Source organism: Fundulus heteroclitus, chromosome 9 (genome assembly GCF_011125445.2).
Source record: "Fundulus heteroclitus isolate FHET01 chromosome 9, MU-UCD_Fhet_4.1, whole genome shotgun sequence".
NCBI lineage: Eukaryota > Metazoa > Chordata > Actinopteri > Cyprinodontiformes > Fundulidae > Fundulus > Fundulus heteroclitus.
Genome location: NC_046369.1, coordinates 10,526,989 through 10,552,599, shown reverse-complemented (window position 1 = coordinate 10,552,599; position 25,611 = coordinate 10,526,989). Strand labels below are relative to the sequence as shown.

Below are 25,611 nucleotides of genomic sequence, written 5' to 3'. Positions count from 1 at the left end.
GAGATGCGATGAGAGAGAGAGACATGCGGACTAGTAAGAGACAGAGATGAGATAGACAGAGATGGACGAGTCATATGAGACAGAAGAGAGATGTAGATTAGATATACATATACAGTAGTATACATATACATATATATACATATACATATAACATATATAGATATCTATACATATATATATAATTATACATATATATAATATATATATATATATAGATAATATTATATATATATATAATATAATATATATAAAAGTGAATAGTGACATTGTGCAAGAATAAAGTGAGTAGTGACATTGTGCAAAGACTGAATAAATGCCGATTACCTGATCTTCAGGTAGATCAGAAATCAGAGGTTGAGGGATGCGAAATCCCGAAAAAGTCAGCAATCTTGTGTCACAAAAGAGAATGTTGATAAGTTAACTGTTTTTCGTTGAAAGCTCAGGCTAAGCATAGTGGCCCTACAATGGATGCAAAAGGAGCTTGTTTGGTGACATCTGTCCCAAATGTGTCATCAGCTTTGGTAACATGTGGGGACACAACTATGAGTAAAGTGGATTCTTTTTTACCTTTTATGTCAGATGGTATGGTATCCCTTGTTTGCAGAGATGCAAAAGTGCCATCTGTCGGACTTGGCTCTTGCAGTGTCACAAGCAGACCTAAAAGCTGAACAGCAAGCAGATCATTCATTGAGTAGCTTGTTTGAACAGGTGCTTTCCCCAGAAGAAATCAAAAAATTTTACTGGCATAATGGGTTGCTACTGAGAAAATCCGTGCCTCACAGTGAACATCTTGTGGGAGATCCTGTTAGTCAAGCGATTACCAGCTAAGTTTTGTGACTTTGCCATGAAGTTGGCTCATGATGATACTGGCCTTGGGGCTGTGAGGAAAACTTATGAATACATTTTGTGACATTTTTTTCTGACCACGATTAAAGAGGGACATCGCTGCTTATGATAAGACATGTCATACGTGCCAGCTTGTGGGGAAACCAAATGGGAGCATTCTTCCTGCTCCACTGGTTCGTATACCAGCTGTCAGTTATCCAGCTGCTTATCCGTTGAGGACAATAACTGCTAGAGCAGCCGTGCGTAGATGACACAGTTCATTTCGGGTTTTAGCATTCCAAAAATTATACAGATGGATCAAGGATCACACTTTTCTTCACATTTGTTTTCACCGGCGTTGAAACAACTTGATGTTAAGCACAACAAATCATCTGGCTATCATGCAGAAAGTCGGGGTGCTTTAGGACGCTTCCATCAGACTTTGAAGTCATTATTGCACACAGTTGGAGAAAAACTGGGAAGAGGGTTTGCCCTGGTTGTTGATGGCAGCTCGAGAATTGAGAGCACTGGTTTCAGTTCAAATGATCTGGTCTTTGGGCATTAAGTGCGTAGTCCACTTGCTTTGTTGGCTGATCAAAGTAGAGAAGCAGAGCCTCCTAAAACAAATAATAATAGATTATAAACAGCAGGGGTGTTTGCAAAACAGAATCTCCCTTCTGTACAAAGCAAAATGAAAATATTGTATGACAAGCATGCAGAGTACTGTGAGTTTGAGGTTGGAGATCAGGTTTTGGTCACCTATTGTTGGCTCACCATTCGAGGCAACGTTTATTGGGCTTTACAAGGTTCTAAAAAGAGTGTCGGAGCACAACTATATTGTCGTAACTCCTGACAAGAAAATCCACTCAACTCTGTCATGTGAACTTGTTAAAGCCCTACTATAATCGTTTAACTTCTTCCTCTGACATGTCTATTACAGAAAATGCCATTCCTGCCTGCTTGGTTGGAAGAAAATCTAATTTCTACTCCACAACTGGTAGAAGCTGAGACAGAAGATGGTATGCCCTCTGCTGATTCTGCCGTGTTGCAAGATCCACTTGAAAGATTAAGAAACCCTTGGTAATCTGCAGGTGCTGTTAAGTGATCTGATTAAGTTTTCCCGTGTTTGGTGATGTTCCCTCTCAGATCCACCTCATTGAACATGATATAGATGTTGGTGAAGCCCAGCCAAATAAACAAAGATTCTACCGCGTTAATCCTGAGAAAGGGAGGTGCTTGGAGGCTGAGGTAAAATATATGTTGGATAACAGCACTGCAGAACCCTCATCTTGAAGTTGGTCATCACCTTGTATTTTGGTACCAAAATCTGATGATACTTATAGATTTTGTGCACACTTTTGCAAGGTGAATGTGAAGTCAGATGAACCAAACCAGATATGTTTCCTCTTGTAAGGATGGAGGACCGTGTGGACAAGGTATGCCGTGCTAAGTAAGTCAGTAACTTTGACCTGTTAAAGGGCTATTGACAGGTCCCTTTATTCTGACTGTGCAAGTGAAATTTCAGCTTTGTATTCCTACAAGGTCATGCCCTTTGGTTTACAAAATGCTCAGGCTAAATTTCAGAGGCTAATGACTACTAAAACCCCAGGAGACCTGGAAGGCTGTATGGTTTATTTGGATAATGTTGTGATTTGTTGCAACACATGGCACACTAATTTGAAACACATTGGTGCCCTTTTTATTTGTTTGGCTCGTGTACATTTAACTGTAAATCTGGCAAAACTTTAGTTTGCTCAGACTACTTTGACATACATGGGTCATGTAGTTGGGCAATAAATTAAAGCTGTGAAAGAGTATTCTGTTCCTACAACAAAAAAATAACTTATGAGGTTTCTAGGTCTGCTGGGATACTACCGAACTGACCTGTTGAAAATTTAAAAAAGCATTTGTCTGGTCAGCAGTTTACAAACACACTTTTGAGGGAGTTAAGTCAATGTTATCCAATGCCCCAGTTCTCACAGCTACACGGTTTGATAGGACTTTTTCTCTGCAAGTGGCAACAGGAGCTGTACTCCTGCAAACAGATGATTTATGTTTTGAAAAACCAGTGAGTTTTTTTCCCAAACAAATTTAACAGTCAGTAGTTGAACTATTCTACTACTGAGAAGGAGATACTGCCGTTAATTTGGGCCCTAAAACATTTTGACGTGTACTTGGGTCCGCTGTGGTCCCTAATGAGGTCTACACAGACCACAATCTATTCACTTTTTTCAACTCTACATAAAAATCAACGATTGATTCGGTGGTCATTGTTTTGATAATCTTACTGGTTTCTTATTCGGCATATAAAGGGTTCAGACAATATGGTGGCAGATGCATTGTCTCGAGCTCCAAATAGTTAATAGTCACTGTATTATCCAGCTCCTTGGTTGTTCTTGTCTTTTCCTTCTTAAACTTCTTCCCACTGGTACCAGGTTGCTGAAGGGGGAAGTTTGTAGGCAAGATGGAGGTGAGTGACTTCACATCAGGCCAGTTTTCTAGATCAGGCATTCTTAGCATACTTCGTCAATGCTCAAAGTATAAAGATAAAATGGTTCTATAGTGTGTTGGGATTGTTAACACCTACTTTTGGGTAGTGTAATTTGGGATTTGGTTTCTTGTTGGGATGGAACCCTGTTTTTATGGAGGGAGGTGTGACAGCCTCATTTGATTTGGCGGGACCTGTTTGCATGTTTAGCTGTTTGCAGGTCCTGATCAGCTGTGGCAATCAGCTTGACTGGGAGCACCTGCCCAATCTCCCTAGAACGTTTAAAACCTGACTGAGAACTTCCACTTGTGATCCCTTACACCTGGAGACAGAGGGAGGCTTTCCAAGCCTCGTTCTTTCGGCGAACCCAAAGATGTTACTTCAATAAATAGATCATTTTCTTAAATGAATGTCTCTGTGGGTTTTTGTCACGGCCAATGACCCAGGTCGTAACACACCGAACACCGGCTCCCCCCAGGGCTGTGTGCTTAGACCTCTTTTTTTCACCCTGATGACAAATGACGGCACGGCTAGGTTCAAATCAAACCTAACCATCAAATTTGCAGGTGACACTGTAGTGGTGAGTCTCATTGATAAGAAGAACGACACACTATACAGAGAGGAGCTGACCTGGCCCTGTGACAACAGCAGTCTCTCTCTCAATAGGGAGAAAACCAAGGAAGTGGTTCTGGACTTCAGAAGAAACAGCAGTGAGTTCCCCCTGCTGGCCACCAATGGTACTGCTGTTAAAAGGGTCAACAACATTAAATCCTACCAGGTGCGCCATTGCATGGTATCTGCTGCAGACAAGAAAACCCTGCAGAACGTTGAGGATGGCAGAAAAGATCATCATTGCCCGTCTTCCTGCACTGGCAGATATATAAAGACTGATGCATCAGAAAGGCAATAATAGTGACGTTGGACCCATCTCAACCCTCCCAACACCTGTGTTAAATCTTCCAATATTCTCAAAAAGCAAGTTTATAAAACAATAATTAAAGGAATCTTGCCTAACCTTTAAATTAGTTCTGATCAATCAGATAAATGCAATAGCTTCCTCCATTTAAAATTATCCAACCAGATTAAACATGAGTTATTTGTTCTTCTCATTATTTATTTTATTTTTCCATTTTCCTCCTGGTTTTTGTCTTTGTATGAGAAATGCAGAATATGCTAAATTTCTCTCTGAAATTTAGGAACAAGATTACGACATGTTGGCCCTGGGCGTCAACTCAATTTGAAGAAGAGAAAGTGATCCTAAAAGTCAAAGAGCTGAGTTAAAGAAAACAGAACGACTGCAGGGAAGTTAGAAAAAAATCTGACCCTTTGAGGAACTATTTCAAAACAAGTCTTACATCAACACACACACCTATAAAAGGGAACTTCAAATTCCTTGTTTGCGTGCACAGGGCTGATGAATAAAGCTGATTCTAAGGTTATACATTGTTCAACCCCACGTCAGTGACCCTACTGGAATATAGTCCATCTGCTGAAAATTAAACGTAGCTTTTTCTCAGAAAGCCAAATTTGTGCTTCTAGGCTTTTGGAAAGCATTTTATAAATTTATTCCACATACAAATAATGTATTTTGAACGTTTATTTTGCTTAATCTTGAAATAAAACCATATTATGATCTATTATGGAGGTGCTGCATCCAAGCACATCAATGGAAAACTGAGTGGAAGGAAAACATATGGTAAATGGGCATGAACATACAACAGGAATAGCCACAGCCTTAAGAGGATTCTGCAAAGTCTACTGAAGAGATTCATAAAGCGTGGACTGCAGCCTTAAGACCTGCCACTGGGACACAAACTAAAATTGTTGCCATCCTTGCATTGAAGCATCTTTCCAGGGCTATGCCTAAAAACAACAGAACAACTGCTCAATGGACCAAAGTCCTCTTTTCAGATGAAAGCAAAGATTACATTTAATATGGATATCAAGTGTATTACTGTGATAGGTTGGCCAGTAAAGTGGACTGACCTTAACCCCACAGAAAAGTGGTAGGGTCCATGGAGTGTAAAATGAGAAATACCAGAAGAAATATCAAAGCAACCTGGGTTTGCATTACATCTCAGCAGAACCAGAGGCTGATCCCCTCCATGCCGCACCACACTGATGCAATGATTCATGTTAACGGAGCCCCAACCAAGTATTAGGTGTGTATACTGGACAATACATGGACATACTTTTCAGTAAGCTGACATTTCTGAGTTAAAATGTTTTATTTTTTTCTCAAATATCTAAATTTCCTGCAATTGGATGTAATGCATAATCATCAAAATCAACTGAAATAAAACAATACATCACTCAATTTTTAATTTGTCTAGATTCTAAAAAGTCTAGAAGCCTGACTTTTTGAACTGAATGAATAAATAAACCTTTTTGAATCATGCTCTCACTAACTGATACGGACACCTGAAACCTTTCAGCCAAATCTGTGTTTACTTGTTGGATTTCAGGCTCTATTGGGCACACAGTCTGCAGTCAGGGCCTGTGCAGTAAATGTGTTTCGATTTAATTGAACAGTTTTAATTTGGAAATGTATGTTGGTGACTTTAAAACATTTCAAAAACATGGGGCTTCCAACTCTGGAGCGGTGTTGAAGGTTGTTGGGCAAAGAAACAATGGGGCTCTGGGAGCAGTGTTTACCTGTAGCCTGTGTATTGTCTATCGTCCATGCAAATGTAGAGTCAGCAAATTTAAACTTTTTCCTCTTGAAATGCAAAACTTCACCGAGCCTTTAAGCTCGGCGAGTTCAGTTGAGGACATCCACGAATGAGCCTCTCCTATTTCCGTCGCTCACCGCCTTCTTGGAGGCCGCCCAGCGTACACAGAAGCACAATTCTTGTGAATTTAATATAAATACCATTGACTACTTCAGCACTTTTACTTCTGCCAAATGAAACCGCAAATGAGAAAAGAGAATCTTTTTTCCCAACCTTTCCTCAGTCTGTCTCAGGGTCAACATCCTCAGACTGCCGCACATCGTGGAGATAGGAACCACCAGGTCTATTATCAGTTCGGGGCTGTGGACGAGCACCGGAGGTAGCAGCAGGGCACCCCAAGCACTGAGGAAAGGGGGGTACGCTCCTGCGAAGGCCAGAAAGCTGCTGGCTGGCCTGACACCCCTGAATAGTCCGCTCCAGCGCCTCCAGGGCAGTTGATCTAAACAACTCCCATGGCACAACCGGGACATCCCGGAGGGTCCTACAGCATGCCTCGGTGAGAGGAGATTGTGCACGCCAGATCTGTCTGCGAGCTTGGACAAGGAATGACATGACACGGTCAAGCTCTCTGGTCATCAGCGCAGAGGCCTGCAATGCTGTGTCAGTAAAACCAACCGCTGCAGCTGCACCACCAGCGTCCTGAACAGATGCAGAGAGGGCGAACATGAGGTTCGCCAGGGAGTTGCCAAAGCGGCCAGCACGCACTACTGCATTGTATGCCTTACACAGGAGGTCATCCGTAACTCAGCATTGAGTCCGCGGGCATCTGACGTCAGGACGCAGGGCTTCATCTGGGGACACAATCAGTGAAGCGACAGCGGGCTGAACTGCTGGCATACGGTCCAGGCTGGCCTTCACCGACTCGTGCATGGCAGCTAACACCCGACCGTCTGAGGAGATCTGTGACAACGCTCTCGGGTCCTGCCAACAAGCGTGCAACTCCTTAAGGTACTCCTCTGATGGAGGTACAGAAAAGGGAGTTGGAGCCCGTCCGCGCCTGAAAAAGGTACTCCCGGAGTCAAATACCTCTTCTTGTGGGAATTCCAGCTGCAGCTGCTTCAGGGCCATAGACATGACATCCCGCATGGAACTGTCACCGGCCTCTCCAACTGCACTCTGGGATGAAAATGACCCTGTGTCAGAGGCTTGAGAGGACCCTGTCCTCCTCATCTCTAAAATGAGAAGCAGAGGCAGCCAGAGATATGAAGTCCTCATCCGCTAATAGTTCAGGCATGGGTGGGGAAGAGAGCCCAGCCACTGGAAGAGAGGCATCAGACTGACATGTCTGCAACAAAGACTTCATCTCTGCCAACTCCGCTGACAACTGCTCCACCCTTGTGGCCAGGCTCTGTTGAAGTTTGGCCCGTCTCCTCCAAGGGGAGGGGGGGCGCTGAGACCGCGGTCCCACCACAGCGCTTAGAACGCCTGGGGGGAGCCATCTGCCCAGAGAGTGGAAGGTTAGAACCCTCCTGGGGGCACAACTGGGCCAACCGAGCCACCCTCACTGCATGGGGCATTAAACTACAATTCATGCAGGGGTTCTCGGACAGCGCCTTCACAAGGTGCTCGTGTCCAAGGCAGGTAGGGCACAGGTAGTGGCCATCCTCTGCCTAGAGGGCAGCCCCACAATCCATGCAGCTGTTGGAGCCATCCATGTCGGAGGTCCACAAGGCTCAGCCCAATTAAGAAATGAAAATGAGCTAAAATCGGGAGAGGGAGCGCGAACTCAGCCGTCACCAATTTTAGCAAAGCCACGAAAGAGGCTGCAAACACAAGGAGGCTGACATTGGGAGAGGGGGCGAACATGCTACCATCACCAGTTATAAAACCAATAAACCAAAGGAGCTAACAACGTTAGCCATATTCAAGCTTCAGTAAATGAAATTAGTCACACTGGGAGAGGGGACGGAAACGCTGCTGTCACAAGGTATAAAACTAATAAACCAAAGAAACTAACAACGTTAGTCATATTCAAACTTCAGTAAATGAAGTTGGTCACACTGGGAGAGGGGGCGAACACGCTACCGTCACCAGTTATAAAACCAATAAATCAAAGGAGCTAACAACGTTAGCCATATTCCAACTTCGGTAAATGAAGTTGGTCACGCCGGGAGTAGGGGCGAAAGCGCTGCCATCACCAGTTCCCAACCAAAACAGCCCAAGCTGTAGGTAACACGATAACAAGAAGCCGTGAGTTGAGAGGGGCGCGCACGCTACCTTCACCAGCAAACAGCGAACTTACCTTCTGAAAAACTTCCAACAGAACAACCCGTTGCAGCCCTGGGAGGGCAGAGGAAAACCGCAACTCCAGCGAGAGATGGGGTGTCAAACAACGGGGAAGATAGCGAAGCGCTTGCGAGGAGAAAAAAGGGACAGAGCAAAGGATGACACCAGGCTATATAGCCTCTGAGTGGTCATCCAGCGTCATAGGTGTATAATTACTCGAACTGCGTATGCCCGAAGGGAACATTCAGTGCTTTCAGCATCGCCCTCTGGCAGTCAGGAGGGATGAAATAGAACTTCACAAAACATTTCTAAATATAACCCACAAATAAGAAGACGTCTCAGAGCACCATCAGGGCATTCATAAATCACATGTAGAGACAGCGTTGTTCCACACAGCAGTGATAAACTGTTATTGTTGTTTTTTATTATTATTAAACCTTTATTTAAGCCGGTAAAACACACAAAGAGATCAACCCTTTTTCACAAAGGTGACCTGGTCAAGGAAGGTAGGAGCACACATCATAGTGGACAAGACAGACAGCAATAAGGCAAGGCAATGCAAGGCAAGGCAAATTTATTTATATAGCACAATTCAGTACAGGGACAATGCAAAGTGCTTTACATGATTAAAATATAGCAAATTAAAACAGAATAAAAGCAAGTAGGAATAAAATGTAGATAGAAATTAGAACAAAGAAGTGGTGATTCAGTTAACAAGAACAGTTGAAGGCAATCCTAAACAAATGTGTTTTTAATCTTGATTTAAAGGAACTCATGCTTTCCGCACCTTTACAATTTTCTGGAAGTTTGTTCCAGATAAGTGGAGCATAGGAACTAAATGCTGCTTCTCCGTGTTTAGTTCTGGTTCTAGGTATGCAGAGTAGGCTGGAGCCAGAAGACCTTAGTGGTCTGGAGGGTTGATACACTGATAACAAGTCTGTGATGTATTTAGGTGCTAAGCCATTTAGGGATTTATAGACTAACAGAAGGATTTTAAAGTCTATTCTCTGAGATACAGGGAGCCAGTGTAAGGACTTTAGAACTGGGGTTATGTGCTCTACTTTCTTAGTCTTAGTGAGGACGTGGGCAGCAGCGTTCTGGATCAGCTGCAGCTGTCTGATCCACTTTTTAGGCAGACCTGTGAAAACACCGTTGCAGTAATCTATTCGACTAAAAATAAACGCATGGATTAGTTTTTCCAGATCCTGCTGAGACATCAGTCCTTTAATTCTAGAAATGTTCTTCAGGTGATAGAAAGCCTACCTTGTAACTGTCTTTAGGTGCTTTTGGAGGTTCAGGTCTGAGTCCATCACTACTCCCAAATTTCGGGCCTGATTGGTGGTTTTTAGCTGAAGCAGCTGGAGCTGTGTGCCAACTTTTGATCTCTCCTCTATTGGTCCAAATGTTATTACTTCTGTTTTGTTTTTATTCAACTGAAGAAAATTTTGGCACATCCACGTATTGATTTCTTCTAGGCATTTATTCAGTGCCTGAACTGGTTCATAGTCACCTGGTGACATGGTGATGTAGAGCTGTGTGTCGTCTGCATAGTTATGGTAGCTGATGTTGTTGTTTTTTATTATCTGAGCAAGAGGGAGCATGTAGATATTGAAAAGGAGGGAACCCAGGATGGACCCTTGGGGAACCCCACATGTGATTTTTGTCATCTCTGATGTAAAGTTACCTACTGATACAAAAAATTCCCTGTCCTTTAAGTAGGATTTAAACCAGTTGAGAGCTGTACCAGAGAGACCGACCCAGTTCTCCAGGCGCTTTAACAGAATGGAATGATCGACAGTATCAAATGCTGCACTGAGGTCCAATAGAACCAGCACGGTGGTTCTTCCACAGTCTGTATTTATATGGATGTCATTAAATAACTTGATAAGGGCGGTCTCTGTACTGTGGTGAGCACGGAAGCCAGACTGGAAAACATCAAAGCGGCTATAACAATAAAACACAACATTTGTCTGAGTAAAATTTACTCAAATTGAAGAAACAAATTGTTTAAGTGAGACCAAATGTTATCTGTTTCTGAGTAAATTATTTTCAATTTCAAGTAAGTAGCCCGGCATGTCTCCTCCTAGTCCAGGCAGAGGAGTCATCAGCTCCACTACTCTCACCTCTGTGCTGCCTCACCTCTAAGACCCTTAACCTTTGCTCTGCCATGCTGCACATGGCAGCCCACTGCTCCCCAAGGGGATGGGTTAAAAGCAGAGAAGGGGGAGTGGTGGCCTACTGGTTAGAGCACAGAGCTTCGGTCCCAGAGGTTCTGAGTTCAACTCCCACAAGCTGCCATTCTGGGTCCCTGAGCAAGACCCTTAATCCCCAATTGCTCCCCAGGAGCCACACAGTGGCAGCCTACTGCTCCCCAAGGGGATGGGTTAAGATGCAGAAGTGAATTTCTCCATTGTGAGATCAATAAAGTTCAATTATTATTATTAAATTCTACACAGAGAAATGTACTGCAAACCATAAAAACATATAAAGTATGACCAGTTGAAAAATAAAATGCAGGAGTTATTGTTACAGTGACAATATAAAATCTAAAAGTAACTAGAAAAACTGCGAGTGAGAATGCTAATCTGCAGAATGATTTGAGCAGAAGATGCATAAGATCCCTGCAGAAGAGAAAAACTAGGTGAAAAACATTGAAATCAAAGATGAATCAATTTGAACATGAAAGGAAAAAAGATGAAGGATTATCAGAATCAGAAATACTTTAATAATCCCAGAGGGAAATTGTTGTTTCAGTACAACCGCCATAACAAGCAAATAAATATCACAAACATTTCAGGGGGAGACGATTTACTGAGGCCTTGCTGCCAAGGTAGCCACACGGTGCCCACATGGCGCTGCCATTACTCTGTGAAAAGATAGAGGCCACAAAAAAAGAAGGTGGGAGGGAAAAAACATAACTCAAACTTTATCCTATAACAGGATACAGTGTGAGATATCAAAAAACCTCTTGCACAAAAAGCACAAATAAGACGAAACACATATAGCAGAAGTTAAACATTTGAGACCAGTAGCGTGTATTTTCATCAGTTTATATGAGCATCGGTTATGTGTGTCTGTTTGGGTGAAAGTGTTTATATTTCCGTGAACACTCTCCAGAGGCCATTGTCCTTGATGTTATCAGCCAGCCAACAGTTCAGAAAGCATCCGTAGATGTCAGCGGGTGAGGGGGTAGCAGGGTACAGTTCTGAGCTCTCTCGCCATAACAATCCAGGAGTAGAGATAGGGAGGGCACACCAATATGTTATTTGTTATGAACAAGCTGCACTGACTTTCCTGTCAGCTTTAAGTCTTTTGTTGGCTCCAAATGGTGAAATCCAATTTTCCAAATTGTTGGGCTTTTCTGCGCCTTACTTCCAGATTTTATCCCATCACCCCTTTGAGTGTCCGTTCACTGCCTTAGTGAGCGCGTCATATGCAGCCGGCAGCCTCTTTAAGGCCAAATGGCTACCGACATCCGCTGTATTTGCTGATACATCAAAAATCCACAAAAACCAATAAGTAGAAGTCCAAGTATCCTGAATCCAAACATGCAAACGTTTCAAACGTCCAGGAATGAAAAAGTCGAAAGACACACCGTTTTCCATCCAAGAATATAGGATGTATCCCACAAAGATTAGAAGAATTTTATGAAAGAGCTGAACTAGTTAAACAGTAGTAGTAGTAGTAGTAGTAGTAGCAGCAGCAGTAGTAGTAGTAGTAGTAGTAGTAGTAGTAGTAGTAGTAGTAGTAATAGTAATAGTAGTAGTAGTAGTAGTAATAGTAGCAGAAGTAGTAGTAATTGTATCAGTAGTAGTGGTGGTAGTAGTAGTATCAGTAGTAGTAGTAGTAGTATCAGTAGTAGTAGTATCAGTAGTAGTAGTAGTTGTATCAGTAGCAGTAACAGTTGTAGTAGTAGTATCAGTAGTAGTAGTAGTATCAGTAATAGTAGTAGTATCACTAGTAGTAGTAGCTCCAAAGTAAATGTGAGCCCAAGTGTGGGAGGTGCCGATGTGGAAAATGCCAGGCTGGAGGAAAGGAGATGACCCTCATTGAGGAGCGAGAACTGGAGCTGGTGTAGAGTGGTTTGTCTTATTCAACAGGAGACTACCACTGTGACGAGGCCCATTGGCATGTAAAATATCCTTGGTCTGAGGATCCTGCAACATTGCCCAACAAAAAGAGCCAACATTTTTGAGGACTGAGCGGCAGTTGTCGAAGGAACTGGATTGAAAACTGTTTGACTAGTCACTGGTGAGATGTTCTTCCATGGTCCCACTCTGTGAGCCCCAGGTGCTGATCGGAGCGCACCACTGAATGATGGGTGAGGCAGACACCTTAATAGTTGGGCAGGTGGCGTTGTGTGCGTTTTTGTTACTCCTGCTTCATGTCAGCTGTTTGTGATGTGGCTGTGCTTTTGGAATCTGCTTATCTGAGGCCCTGAGGGCTACTTTTCAACCAATTTTTGTTTTGTTTTTGCACTACACCTGCTGGTGTCTTCTGGAGCGCTGTTGCTCCACTGGCGTTATCAGCCGCAGTTGGAGTCCTTTGCAGTGCATGGCTTCTGCTGGTTTCTGACCAGCCTTCTTGTTCTACCTCCGTTTTTGAAAAGCAACTCTGTTTATAATTTCCCATATGAGCGTATGCCTGAGGACTATAGATGTCTTGTACTTGTACAATGCTTTATCAAGTCTGATGACCCCAAAGCGCTTTACACTATTCAGTTATTCACCCATTCATGCATACATTCTCACCCTGATGTTGGTGAGCTATGCTTGAAGCCACGGCTGCCCTAAAGCAGACTGACAGAAGTGAGGCTACACAGTACCACAGGCTTTTGCTAAATCTCACTACAGAAAATGTAAATAATTTAATGGTAATAAATCCTCAGTTCATTTATGTTTCGTTGTTTACACTTGTTAAACAATTGTTAGTACCAAAATTAACTGTCAGGTATATGGGTCTGTGTCGGACTACTGGTGGTTGTGTGGTGTGTTTCTCATCTGTTTCCTGTATGGTGGGACAGGTAGATGCCAGCCCCAGGTGTTCTCCATCGATGGCAATCGAGAGGAGTACTTTAGGCAGCAGGAGACACCTGGAAGGTGTAAGAGCATTTGCTCAAAGTCGTTACTGGTTCCTTGTTCTCTAGCTTACGTCCATGTTCTCTTCCCTAGGTACCAATCCCCTCTGGAACCTGGTCAGGATCATTCTCCAAGCTGTGCCCGAGAAGATCCGCTGTTGGAGAATCCAGTTGTGAATCCCTAGAGGGTTCTTGACACTCCAGATGACCACTGCTCCTCTTGATCTGCTGGCATCAACACTGATGCCTGTCCACCCTCCTATGCTCAGCTCCACCAAGCCATCCTTCACATTCCCCTGACTACCTGAGCACCTTCTGGACTCTACTACCCATCCATCCCGTAAGTCAGCCTGTGCCGCACCATCCTACTTTCCTGCTTGCTGCTGGTGCTCAACCTTGTCCCTTTGTTCATATTTCAGTCTGTGACCAGACCCTTCCCCGTCAGCCAGTCAACAGTCTCAAACTACCTCTGGCCTCACTACAGTCATTCAACAAACCAGTCTTAATTATATTGATGTCCACGTGTTAGTTGCTTCAGAGTCAGTCATGGAAAACATTAACATTTATTGTTGCATTAAAAAAAAATACACTGAGCACTTTTTTATTCAGAAAGTAGTTTCCAAGCATAGGTGTATTGGTTTACTGTTCATAATTGGTACTTTCACCTTGCAAATAGTTTCTGTGAGCAAGCAAAGCTGATAGAGCATCTGTTCTTGTATGTCTATGCTTTGATACATATATAGAATATAAACCCAGCCCGATGTGACATCAGTCGACAGCAATTTCCTCAAAATCTTTTTAAAAGCGGTTGAACTTTACTTCTGCTTTAGTCGGGGTGTTGCCTGAAGGAAGGTGAAGATGTTGAGTCTTCACATCTTGCTCTCCATGTGCTGTAAGTTATATTATTGGATCTTTAATGTGTAACTTTTCTTCAGTGAGTTGTTTTATTACATTGTGATGTGTTTCAGTAAGACAAATCTACCTCTTTTGTTAGATAATGCTAAAAAAAATCATTAGAATTAGAACACCTGAGCTGATAACCTGCAGATATCAAGCTTGTAGAATAAGTTCCAAGGGAGTGAAACAGATAATGATAATGACTTCTCTTTACTACAAGAAAATAGTTCTAAAAACTAAATTAAAGCTCACTTCTCATTTTAGGTGCTTTGAGTTGTGTGACCAGTGATAAAGATGTGATCACTGTGTTCGAATATGAGGATAGTGCTGCAGTGGTTTCCTGTCCATATGCTGAAGGATATGAGGATTATGAAAAGTACCTGTGTAAGGACGACTGTAGTAGTGATGATGTTCTTATTACGACATCACAAAGAAATACATACAAATACTCCATCGATGATGACAAAATATCAAGAATCTTCGAAGTGATCATCTCTAATCTTAGTTTTGAGGACGCTGGGAAATACTGGTGTGGAGTGACCAGAACAGGAAAAGATATCTACACTGAAGTAAAACTGGAAGTGGGAAAAGGTAAACAGTTTTTACATATTACACCTGTCCCTCTTAAAGTAAAACACCGACACAATGTGATGTTTCCACTTCCACCCTTCTGGGCTGGGATTGTTTTCTTGGGCTTTCATCTTACTCCATTGGTAATAATGGTTGTTATAGTTAAACTCTATAGTTTGTGTTTCATCAGAGCACAAAAAACTTCCAAAAATTAAAGTCTTCATCCCTTTGTGCATTCACACACTGCAACCAGACTTCATTGGGTTTGGAGTGATGACTTCTTCCTCTCAGAGAGGGCTTTCTGGTCATGTTGTTACAGGACACCCTTCACTGTGGATAATAATACTCTCTTACTAGCCTCAGTCAGTATGTCCACAAGGTCTTTTGTTTCTGTTCTGCTGTTGAGAAGCAAATTCATAACCAGGTTTTATTAATCTCTGGCACACATGGAGCTGTTTCATGAAGCGCCTGGGAGGCTTGTGAAAGGATGACCAAATAATTATCTTTATTTATCATTGCAACATACATGAAATTCGTCCTGTGCAGTTAATCAATGGCTTAAGGAACAGTGGACTATATGAATACATCTGACTTTAAAGAAGGTATTAAAACACCGTTTTTGTCATTAGTCTGGTATTTAGCAAACGCAAACAATTTTAATAAGTCTAACTAATGCTAACAGCAAATGTCGAATTGAATGTCAGACAAGAGAGAGAAAAAGGCTGTTTATTTTTATATAGTTCATGTAGTTAAAACTATAGAGTATACTTCATAGATGCTTTCAGGACATTTAACATTGGACACCAAGATCAACTGAGAAATATTTGCATCTCTAAACCCAGGCCTCAAAAATGTCTAAAAATAAGTTGAATTTAACTTTTTGACCATGGTAGCTGGAATATGATTCTTTTTTTTCCCTCATCACTAACAGCAATAAGGGATTGTGACAAACCTGAGATTACAAATGGATTTGCAGTTGGTCCTCTTGAAGATAAATTGTACTATTCCTGTAATGAAAATTTCAAACTTCCTACCAAAAGCTGGTGGGGTGAGGCCACATGTAATGACGGTGCGTGGGACGAACTTCATTCATGTATAGGTAATTAATCTCTATTTTCTCTTTTGGTCAATTTTACCATGAAAATAATCAACTGCAATTGTTTACACCTAGCTAAATATTAGACATGGACAGGTTTGTGTAATTTTTGTCCATTATAAATTAATGTGGGTTTTTGGATATATAATGCTTCATTATATTCATTATATTATATTCATTCAATTATTCTGTAAAGAAAATGAGCGTGAAACATACTCTGTATGACAGTATATTTATGGTGACAACGGCGCTACATTCTTTGAATTATATGCTTTGCCAATGATGTCTTTAAGCTAAAAGCATGTGTGGAGAAGCTCCTCTGATTTCCAATGGAAGAGTGATTGTTCAAAATAGACGTGCAAAGATAGAGTGCAATGAAGGTTACGCTCCTGAGACTCAGGAACTAACTTGTGAAAATGGACATTGGAGTTTTAATAAATTTTTAGCAAAAACAATCTGCAGCGGTGATTCGTGTCAATCATTTTAAAATACTCTTGTTATAAAATTGTAAAGAGAGGATTATCATAATTTCTTACATGTTTTTCATGTCTTGCAGCTAAACACTGTGGACCACCACCCAAAGTTGAGAATGCAGTCATCACTGTGCCATATCAGACGGAATACTTGGACAATCACTCTGTGACTTATCAGTGCCGTGAAAAGTATAAAATAGAGCAAGAAGCCTCCATCACATGCAGAAATGGCAAATGGGAAAGCAAGAACATCAAATGTATCCGTATGTACATACAGATGCACCTCACAAAGTTATTCTGTGAAACCTTCAACAAGTTCCTTGTTGTTGTTCTTGTGGTTAATCGTACAATTAATGTTTAGCCCCTTTATCAATTCATATCCCCATTTCTAAACAAAACATTGTGGTTTTGTTTCTTTCTGCTTCAGACCATTTCATACCTCCATGCTTTACCCATTATATATATATATATATATATATATATATATATATATATATATATATATATATATATATATATCAGACTCAGCCATACTTTAATGATCCCAGGGGGAAATTGCTTTTGTTACATGCTCCAGAATACACATTGTTATGTATATATATATTTACATATCATATGACAATAGTCATATCACTTCCCTTGGGAATCCTATTGAAGTAATGGTGACTTGTGCAAGAACAGAACAGAGAATGCATTAAAGACAGTTACAGAGGGGTGGTGTTAGGATAACTGAGGGAGGCGTTGTAGAGATTGATAGCCACAGGCAGGAATGATTTCCTGTGGTGCTCAGTGGTGCATCTGGGTAAGGAGCCTTCTGCTAAAAGAGCTCATCTGCTGGGTCAGTGTGTCATGGAGAGGGTGTGAGACATTGTCTAAGATGGACTGTAGCCTGGACAGCATCCTCCTCTCTGCCACTGCCGTCAGAGTGTCCAGCTCCTCCCCCACAACATCCCCGCCCTCTTGATCACCTTATTTAGTCTGTTGTTGTCAGCAGCCCTCCGCCCACTGCCCCAGCATGGGACAGCGAAAAAGAGCGTGCCGGCAACAAAAGACTCATAAAACATCCTCAACAGCGTCCCACAGATGTTAAAGGACCTTAGCCTCCTCAGGAAGAAGAGTTGGATTTGACCATTTTTGTAGACCGCCTCGGTGTTCCTGGTCCAGTCAAGCTTATTGGTAAAGTACATTCCAAGGTACTTATACTCCTCCACAGTGTCCACAGGGACACCCTGGATGTAAAGAGGGGTCACATGTGTTTTTGTCCTCCTCAGATCCACAATTAGCTCCTTAGTCTTTGTCACGTTGAGCTGCAGATGGTTCAGCTCACTCCAAGTGACAAAGTTGCCCACCAATATATATATATATATATATATATATATATATATATATATATATATATATATATATATATATATATATATATGTATGTCTATATATATATATATATGTATGTCTATATATATATATATATGTATGTCTATATATATATGTCTATATAATTTAAGCAGTTAAAAGTTGTAAAAAGATTCAGAAATCTTACTAATAATTTAATACAACTGTATGTAATTTCATGGAAATTTTATAGTAGATGCTATTTCCATCTGTTTTGGCTCTGAGCCTCATTTGATTCATATAAAAGATGAAAGTCTGTTATCTATTATCTATTGAGCAGAAAGATATAAGCAGCTTCCTCCAGTAGTAGTTGTTCATGACAGAAATAAAGCATAGAAGCAAAGTGTAGAACAATTGATTTACTAAGCTGATACAAGGAATCCCCATGGTCAGTGGGAAACACACTTTCCATATGAAACATTCAATGTTAGATGACACCATTTGACCATAATGAGCATTAGGACCATCCAAAAAGGAATTATCAAAACTACCAAAAAGTGTGAAATGGCTAAATGACTACAAATAATTTGATTGTCGTTATGATTCCTATTATTATTATTTTTGCCACAACAAACAGAACAATTTTCAAATTAAAAACGTTCCTGCATCAAAGAGGTTTTTTGATATCCAATTTGTTTCTTTGTCCTCCATGAATTTGGCTTTAAAAAAACACAAGCTGTCACCTAAAGCAAGCCTCAAACATAATCTCATTTAATAAACAGACAAAAAAGAGACTTCAAATTTTAGGACTTCAAACCAAAGTCTCCAAATATCCAACTGAAGGCTTATTGTCTTAGAATAAAAATAAAAGCTACACCCACCTATTAACACTGTTGAAAACATAGTTTTGTTTAATAAATTAGGCGACTGACAGGGAAAAGCCAAATGAAGAAGAAAAAGCACTTTTATTGAAAAGTTACTTATTTCTGAAACTCATTCTACTGAGTGAAACACATTATGTTGTAGCCTGACATGGTCATACTCAATTCTAGTCAGAATTTGAGTCTGATACTGCTCCATAGAGCTGTGATTATGGGGCGTGTTTCGAACGAACCAGGAAAAAAAATTCATCTGCACTCAATTGGATAGACCTACAACCAATAAGAGCAACGGAGTGTGTGACGTATGTTAAGTGACGCATAGTTGTTGTCAACGGAACTCAACTGTTAGCCTAGCATAAGAAGATGAGCGTTACTATTTTTGCCGGTGTTGCAAAAAGAGTGTAAGGATCCAAGGAGTCCTTCAACACACAAACCTGTCGATATCTTCTAGAACAGACCTGATAGCAGAATCTACACACCTCAACTGTCCAGCGGCAGCCATCGTTGTTGTAAACGAATTCAACCCAAGCGCGCTTTGGTGACATGGATGATTACGTTACTGTTGATCATCTGTCCATCATCGTATAAAGCCCGCCCTGACAATTTGATTGGCCCGCCAGATATTGGGCGAGCATACTCGCGCTACTATTGAGCAATGCCAGACCGAACTTCCCGACCTAAAACGTTGTGGGCGGGACTAAGTTCGGAATGGTACCCAGGCTAATTATGTTGGTGAATTACACACAAACTGATGCTTTCAAGCCGTTCGTTGTGTTAATTGTGAAAACACAATCAGACCAATACAAAAAAACATTATTTTATACAGAAAGGTGTGCATAATGGAAAATAAAAAGTTAATTCCTGCTTCTAGCATGATACTTTAAAAAGGTACATTTGATGTGACAAATAAAGCTTGTCAGAATACATATTGGACCTGCTTGGACCTGAAAAGAACTGCAAGGTGAAAAGAATGAGTGAAAAAGAGATGAGGGTTGAGAATAAATTAGGGATAAAAAGATAAATTATTGATGGAATTGAAGGTGGAAGGTAGGTGCCTGAGCAACCAGGTTTAACTGTGCAAACAAACCAGATAAAGGCCAGCCAGATGATTAAGGGTGTGGTTGTAATTTGAAATAACTCCAGAACACCCAACAATTTAAACTCTAAAAACATTGTCTGAATCTGTTTCAGAATGGTGTGAAAAGCTCAGTGATTCCCGACTGACAGTTGAGACAGCCATGGAGAAAGAAGAATATAGGGAGGGAGAAGTGATTCCGTATATGTGCACTGCTCCTGGTGTAACGGCAGGGGGCAACGCAACATGTGAGAACGGCAAGTGGAAAAAAACTGAAGAATGTCCAGGTAAGGTGATGGTTCTTTGGTCTAAAAGTCTTGTTGCTGTCACCATTTTAAAGCACTCTACTTATTACTGCATATTAATTGAATTGTAGACTAAAACTGGAACAGAACCAGTTTTTGAAAGTTGTCGTCTTTTACCTGGTCTTGTCTGCTTTTCCCAGGAATTCCTTGTGAACTTCCACAATTGGACCCTAATCTTGGAATTTTGGGTTCTGCACCCAGAGATAATCGAGTGAAATCGGGAACTACATTATTATTTGCCTGTGAGGATGAATATGATCTGGAGGGCTCTGATGAAATTCTGTGTTTAGAAACTGGGAAGTGGGATGCCCCGTTGCCAACCTGTTCTGGTATGCTCACTTCACTGATCCAATACAGTTTACAAGTTAACGTGAAAAATAGTTAATAACATTCTATTGATATGGTCTTTTCTGTTCAATAAATCCTCAATGCAGTTCTGTCTGCGAGCATTGTCATAAAACTACCTTTATATTTAGGTAGATTTATACTTCTGGTTGACTCCAGTTTTGACCCTTCGTATTACTTCTTTACTTTTATTATATTATTTAACATTAGTCATTAAATAACAATCAATAGTCAACAATCTGCCTCATTAGCCTCACACAATCAGCTTTTATTGTTAGCTTTTATATTGATGGAAAACAGAATGTAATTATGATAATTACCTCAAAGTGTAAAGTCATTGGTTTCAAAAAGGTTTTAATGCTGAAATGGGGGGGGGTTACAAATCATTTTGTGCTTTGTTTCACTGAGTTATAACCTTTGTTGTTTATGTTGTAAACTTCTGTTCTTTAATAGAGAAATGCAAACGACCAGAAGTACCAGAAAATGTGCGCATCACTTCATTTGTACAAGGCAATGCTCTAAGTAAAGGAGATATATTATCATTTGCTTGTAATCGTGGTACGGACTTCATGCAAGGAAGTGCATCAATTGAGTGTTTGGGAAACGGACAGTGGAGCGACCCCCCGCCACAGTGTGGAGGTAAATCAGTTCTTGTCTTATTCTCCTTCTCGTACTGTTTGTTTTTTACTTCCATGTCAAAACAGCAATTCTTGGAAGGTGTTTGACAGCAAAGCAAAACTTATCTCTATTTTAGGAGGCAGCATTGAGTCCACTTAAGACATTGCATTGAATTTTAAATTTACATTAACTCATTGTTATGCCTAAACCACTAGGCTGGATCACATAGTATTTATTGAAGGTCATCAGCCCTCTTCCAGAATCTGATTTGGCACCTTAGTACTCTTTGCCAGATGGAAGCTACAGTTTTAGGATTTTGACAGTGTATTGCTGATAAAAGCACATAATTGGTGCTTTTTGAACATTAATTACCAACCTGGACCAGCAAACATTCCCGCATGAGATTTGCAGTCTGGACCAAGTCCATGAACCACTAAGTTAAGAAAAAGCCATTGCTGTTTGGAAAAAGTATATTTTGTGTTGAAGTATATTTTAAATACCAAATCTACATGTTAATGTGATGAAGCACCGTCTTAAACTAATTTTGTTCTCATTGCCCAAATTCTTTTAGCTCCTATGGTTTGTTCAGCACCACCACGTCTTGCAGATGGAGACACAAAATCATATATTGGCTCAGGTTCTGTGTTTCAACATGGTGACAAAGTTGAATACATCTGTCAGCAAATGTATACTATGAGCGAGGAACCATTTAAAACCTGCAACAACGGAGTATGGATAGGAGACATGAGATGCCTCAGTAAGTCAACTTTACAATTTTCATTTTGCATGCTGTAATATTTCCAGGTGTGATTTAAAAGCTGATCTTTCATATGAAATCCCTGATTTTTCTAGATGAGATCAGGAATAATAAAATGTGTAATGGCACGATATCAACGCAGACACTTATCACATACAGAGAATTTTTTGCATGGTTTAAAATAATGTAAAAAATTTAACATTGTTACAAGTCTTTTATATTTAAAACATGAAATCCTGAAAGTATACAATGTTTAAAATGAATAAGAAAAGATAAACAAAGTAATAGTGTGGTTAAATCATTTAAAAACTGCCAGATTGCAAAAACTCATCCTTGATTTTCAACAGCTTTGTTCAAAGCTCAAAAAACAACTGGAAAGCTAAAGAAGTGATTTTATAAAACTATATCTACTAAGCATCTTCCCTAGTAGCTCACACAACATACAGGGTTTGGGTGAACATATAGCGTGTAAACAAGCTTATTTTTTAACAGCTCGGCTCCATAAAGAAAATGGTGCCAAACGTTCAGATAAAGTAATGTTGCCACACTTTGTCTTAATGTAAACTATTAGTACTGACAGGGAGACTCTAACCTACTGGAAATCTGTATATTAACATGAGTAATAAAAATGCATGTTTATAGATTTCAGCATCAGGAGGTGTACAAATTTCAAAGAAATTTGTTTATAATAAGGCAGTTACACTGTTCATGCTTCTGCCATATGTTTTCTAATATGTGCATCACATTATTTTACATAATATTTCCACTTAAAGAAAAACTTTTTATCTGATTGTACAAACAATTCACATCCATTTCAAAGACAAATGTGGAGACCAAAGGAAAAGTAAAACATGGTTGAAGTATTCTGATTACATGGTCTCGTCAAAAAAAAAAGATGGAGGACAATCTCCTTTTTGTAGTTTTTATGGTGGTATGTGAATAACCACAAAATGTAAAACATAAAATGCAAAGGTTCATTTAACTGTATGTTTAGTTATGAAACAGCATAGAATCCTGAAATTTTGTATTCAAAAACAAATGTATTGAATTTTGTCTGTGTTATTTTATTTTTTTCTGTTTTATGGACAAAGTAAATATTATTTTTCTTCCTTTTTTTTCTTTTTCAGAACCCTGCACTGTGAACGAGCAGTTAATGAACACACATAATATTTGGTTTGGCCGTGGCAATAGCGATAAGCTATACGTGCCACATGAGGATTATCTTACATTTGTTTGTAAACCAGGAACAACACATGTTGGCAGAGTACCGATGCGTGTGGAGTGTAATGATGGGGAGGTGACCCTGCCCACTTGCCAATAAAAGTCTTGGGAGAGCTTAAAATAAACATGTAATCACAAAAATATATAATTGACTTACTATTGTAAAGACCTATGTACTTCACTGCTGTTGTGGTCATTTTAATAGAAGTACTGCATTTAGTCCTCTTCCTCTGCATTTTTTATGAAAACATAAGAAAACAGATGTATCTAAAATGCTTCTAAACAAGAAGAAAAATAAAGATGTCATTCTTCACAAGTGAATTGCATTTGTTCTTCAACATGTCTGTCAAGATAAACCATGTTGCAAAATATTCATAAATGAAGCAACGGCACAAACAGCCTCTCTGTCAGTGTACAGAATATTGTCTTTGGAGCATACTAAAATACTGATAGAAACTTTTATCCAGCTGTATGACAGATTTTGTTGATTGTATGAAAAGTAAAACCATTTGTCTTGACCAGTGTCTCCAGTTTCTGGCTTTATTTATTATTTAAAATTAAGATCCCAGCATTCCTCTGCTTCTTTCAAAATTCATTTTCAGTACAGAAGATCTCACAAACACATTTTTTAGACATTTCAATACATTTCTTGAAAACACTCTTTTTAGCCTCCCCAGTTCTTTCTGCAGCAGTTGTCGTCTCTGCTTCACGGTATTGATGACTGTAGAACATCAGACCAGCTCCACACCCTCTACAGGGTGCTCCACATGTGCTTTACGGACTTAGAGAAGGTATTTGACCATGCTCCTCATATTGAATTTTATGAGGCCCCCCAGGAGTCCAGGGTCTGTGGCCCTTTACTGGGGCCATCCTGTCTCTGTACAAGTGGACCAGGAGTCTGGTTCCCATTGCAGGGGTTCAGTTGGACCTGTTTCCAGTGCATGTTGGACTCTGACAAGGCTGTCACTTGGGGACCAGGGGATTTTGTCTCTACTTTTTGCAGACAACGTGGTTCTGCCGGCCTCCTACAGCCAAAACTTGCAGCCTGCATTTGGGTGGTTCGCAACTAAGTGTGAAGTTCAGCTTCTCCATTTCCTCTCAATTAGAGGAGATTCTTGGATGAGGGGAGAATGGAGCAGGAGATCAACAGAAGAATCAGTGCGGCCCCTACAGTAATGCATGTGCAGCACCCATCTGTTACAGTAAAGAAAGTCTACATCCCTGCACTCACCGTTGGTCGGCGAATTTGGGTCATGGCCAAAAGAAAGAGATCCCGGATGCAAGCAGTTGAAATGAGCTCCCTCTTCAACGTGCCTGGGCATCCCCTTCAAGAGTGGAGCTCAGCAGTCTGGGAGGGGCTCTGAGTAGAGCCACCGTTCTTCCACATTGAGAGACGTCAGCTGAGGTGGCTCGGGTATTTTCTCCAACTTCAAAATTGTGTTTCTTATTTTATCATCTATTTAAATAAAATTGAAACACTAGGAAAAGTTTTACCTGAGTGGTGACATCTTTCATTGGACTGATCCAGCTGCAGAACCACAATACTGCGTTCTGAAATTCTTGGCGAGAACGTACTTTGAACTTGTTCAGTTCACTTTGGAGGGTGCCTTGCAGGCTCAAGAGTCCATCTGCTATGTGCTGTTCAATCAATGTTTCTTGTGTTGCACACTTGATACCTGGGAGACCTGGGAATGTTTGTCATTTTTATTCCACCCTTTTGGATTCGTATTCAAAGCCAATATTCCACAAACATAAATCTGCAATTTGTATTTATATTTTTTAAAACACCAGAATTTTCATTTGTATTCTCACAACTCAAATAAAGGTTTCCCAACTTAATTAGTTTGATTTGACTGCAAGGACAAAATACAAATCTTAGACTTCTATGGACTAAAAAAACAGAATTGTTTGATATTTTTCTATTTTCAGTGTACCTTACTGTGTTTAAAGGGTATGGTGTATTTAATTCACCAAAATTCATCATTTTCTTTGTTTTCTCAAAGTAAGCTGGTTTTAGGCGTTTTATTCCTGGTGTCCTGCTGTTTATGCTAGCGCTTGCCATTTTATCTTCACATGGAAAAGTTCTTGTACTTTACTTTATATCTTTTTCATGTTAGGATTGTTCCAGTGGTAAAGATTTAATCCTAATTTATGCTCATCGTTGTATAGTAACGAAGTAAAAATACTTCACTACTGTACTTAAGTATATTTCGGAGTACTTTATACTTTTATGGAGTATTACATTTTTTGATAACTTTTACTTCACTATATTTCTGAACCTAATTGCATACTTTTACTCCGATACATTTTCGATGTTTGGTTTAGTTACTCGTTACAAAAAAGAGAGAGAAAGAGAGAGACGTGCCAGACGTGCGTATATGCAAAGGTTCGCCCGAAGCACTGCTGTGGGCCAGCGGGGGCGGGGCCTGGTGCTCCACGCAGCCAATCACTAACGGGCCTGGTCTTTGATTGACAAGGTAGACACCCCCCTTTAACTCCACTCTCATTGGTTGTGCTGCCTTAAATCCCGCCTTCCCTCTTCCTGACTGGCTGTTTTCTATTGCGTGCTTGGAGCGCGAGAGATTCAGTTTTGATTCATACTGGGATACTGCCGTTTCCACAATTGAAACTAGACTACAAAACTAGTCCCAGTTAAGAAACTAAATATTATCTGCAAGGCTGCTGAGTGCAGT

The 25,611-nt window shown here is 40.5% G+C and overlaps 1 protein-coding gene and 1 long non-coding RNA gene across 2 annotated transcripts in view; both read left to right on the top strand.

Moving 5' to 3' along the window:
- Positions 1 to 761: 761 nt before the first annotated feature.
- Positions 762 to 3,516, top strand: LOC118564144. The gene is made up of 3 exons (XR_004931666.1): positions 762 to 1,844; positions 1,972 to 2,073; positions 2,191 to 3,516. It is a non-coding gene; the product is annotated as an uncharacterized LOC118564144 (long non-coding RNA).
- Positions 3,517 to 14,177: 10,661 nt separating this feature from the next.
- The window catches only part of LOC118564137 (complement factor H-like), a 33,271-nt gene continuing 21,837 nt past the window's right edge, over positions 14,178 to 25,611 (top strand). The window contains exons 1-8 of the mRNA XM_036141007.1: positions 14,178 to 14,240; positions 14,510 to 14,836; positions 15,747 to 15,914; positions 16,468 to 16,647; positions 19,789 to 19,959; positions 20,118 to 20,306; positions 20,776 to 20,961; positions 21,512 to 21,697. Of these exons, the coding sequence (XP_035996900.1) occupies positions 14,207 to 14,240; positions 14,510 to 14,836; positions 15,747 to 15,914; positions 16,468 to 16,647; positions 19,789 to 19,959; positions 20,118 to 20,306; positions 20,776 to 20,961; positions 21,512 to 21,697 (1,441 nt within the window). The 5' untranslated portion in view covers positions 14,178 to 14,206. The remainder of the gene's footprint in view (positions 14,241 to 14,509; positions 14,837 to 15,746; positions 15,915 to 16,467; positions 16,648 to 19,788; positions 19,960 to 20,117; positions 20,307 to 20,775; positions 20,962 to 21,511; positions 21,698 to 25,611) is intronic.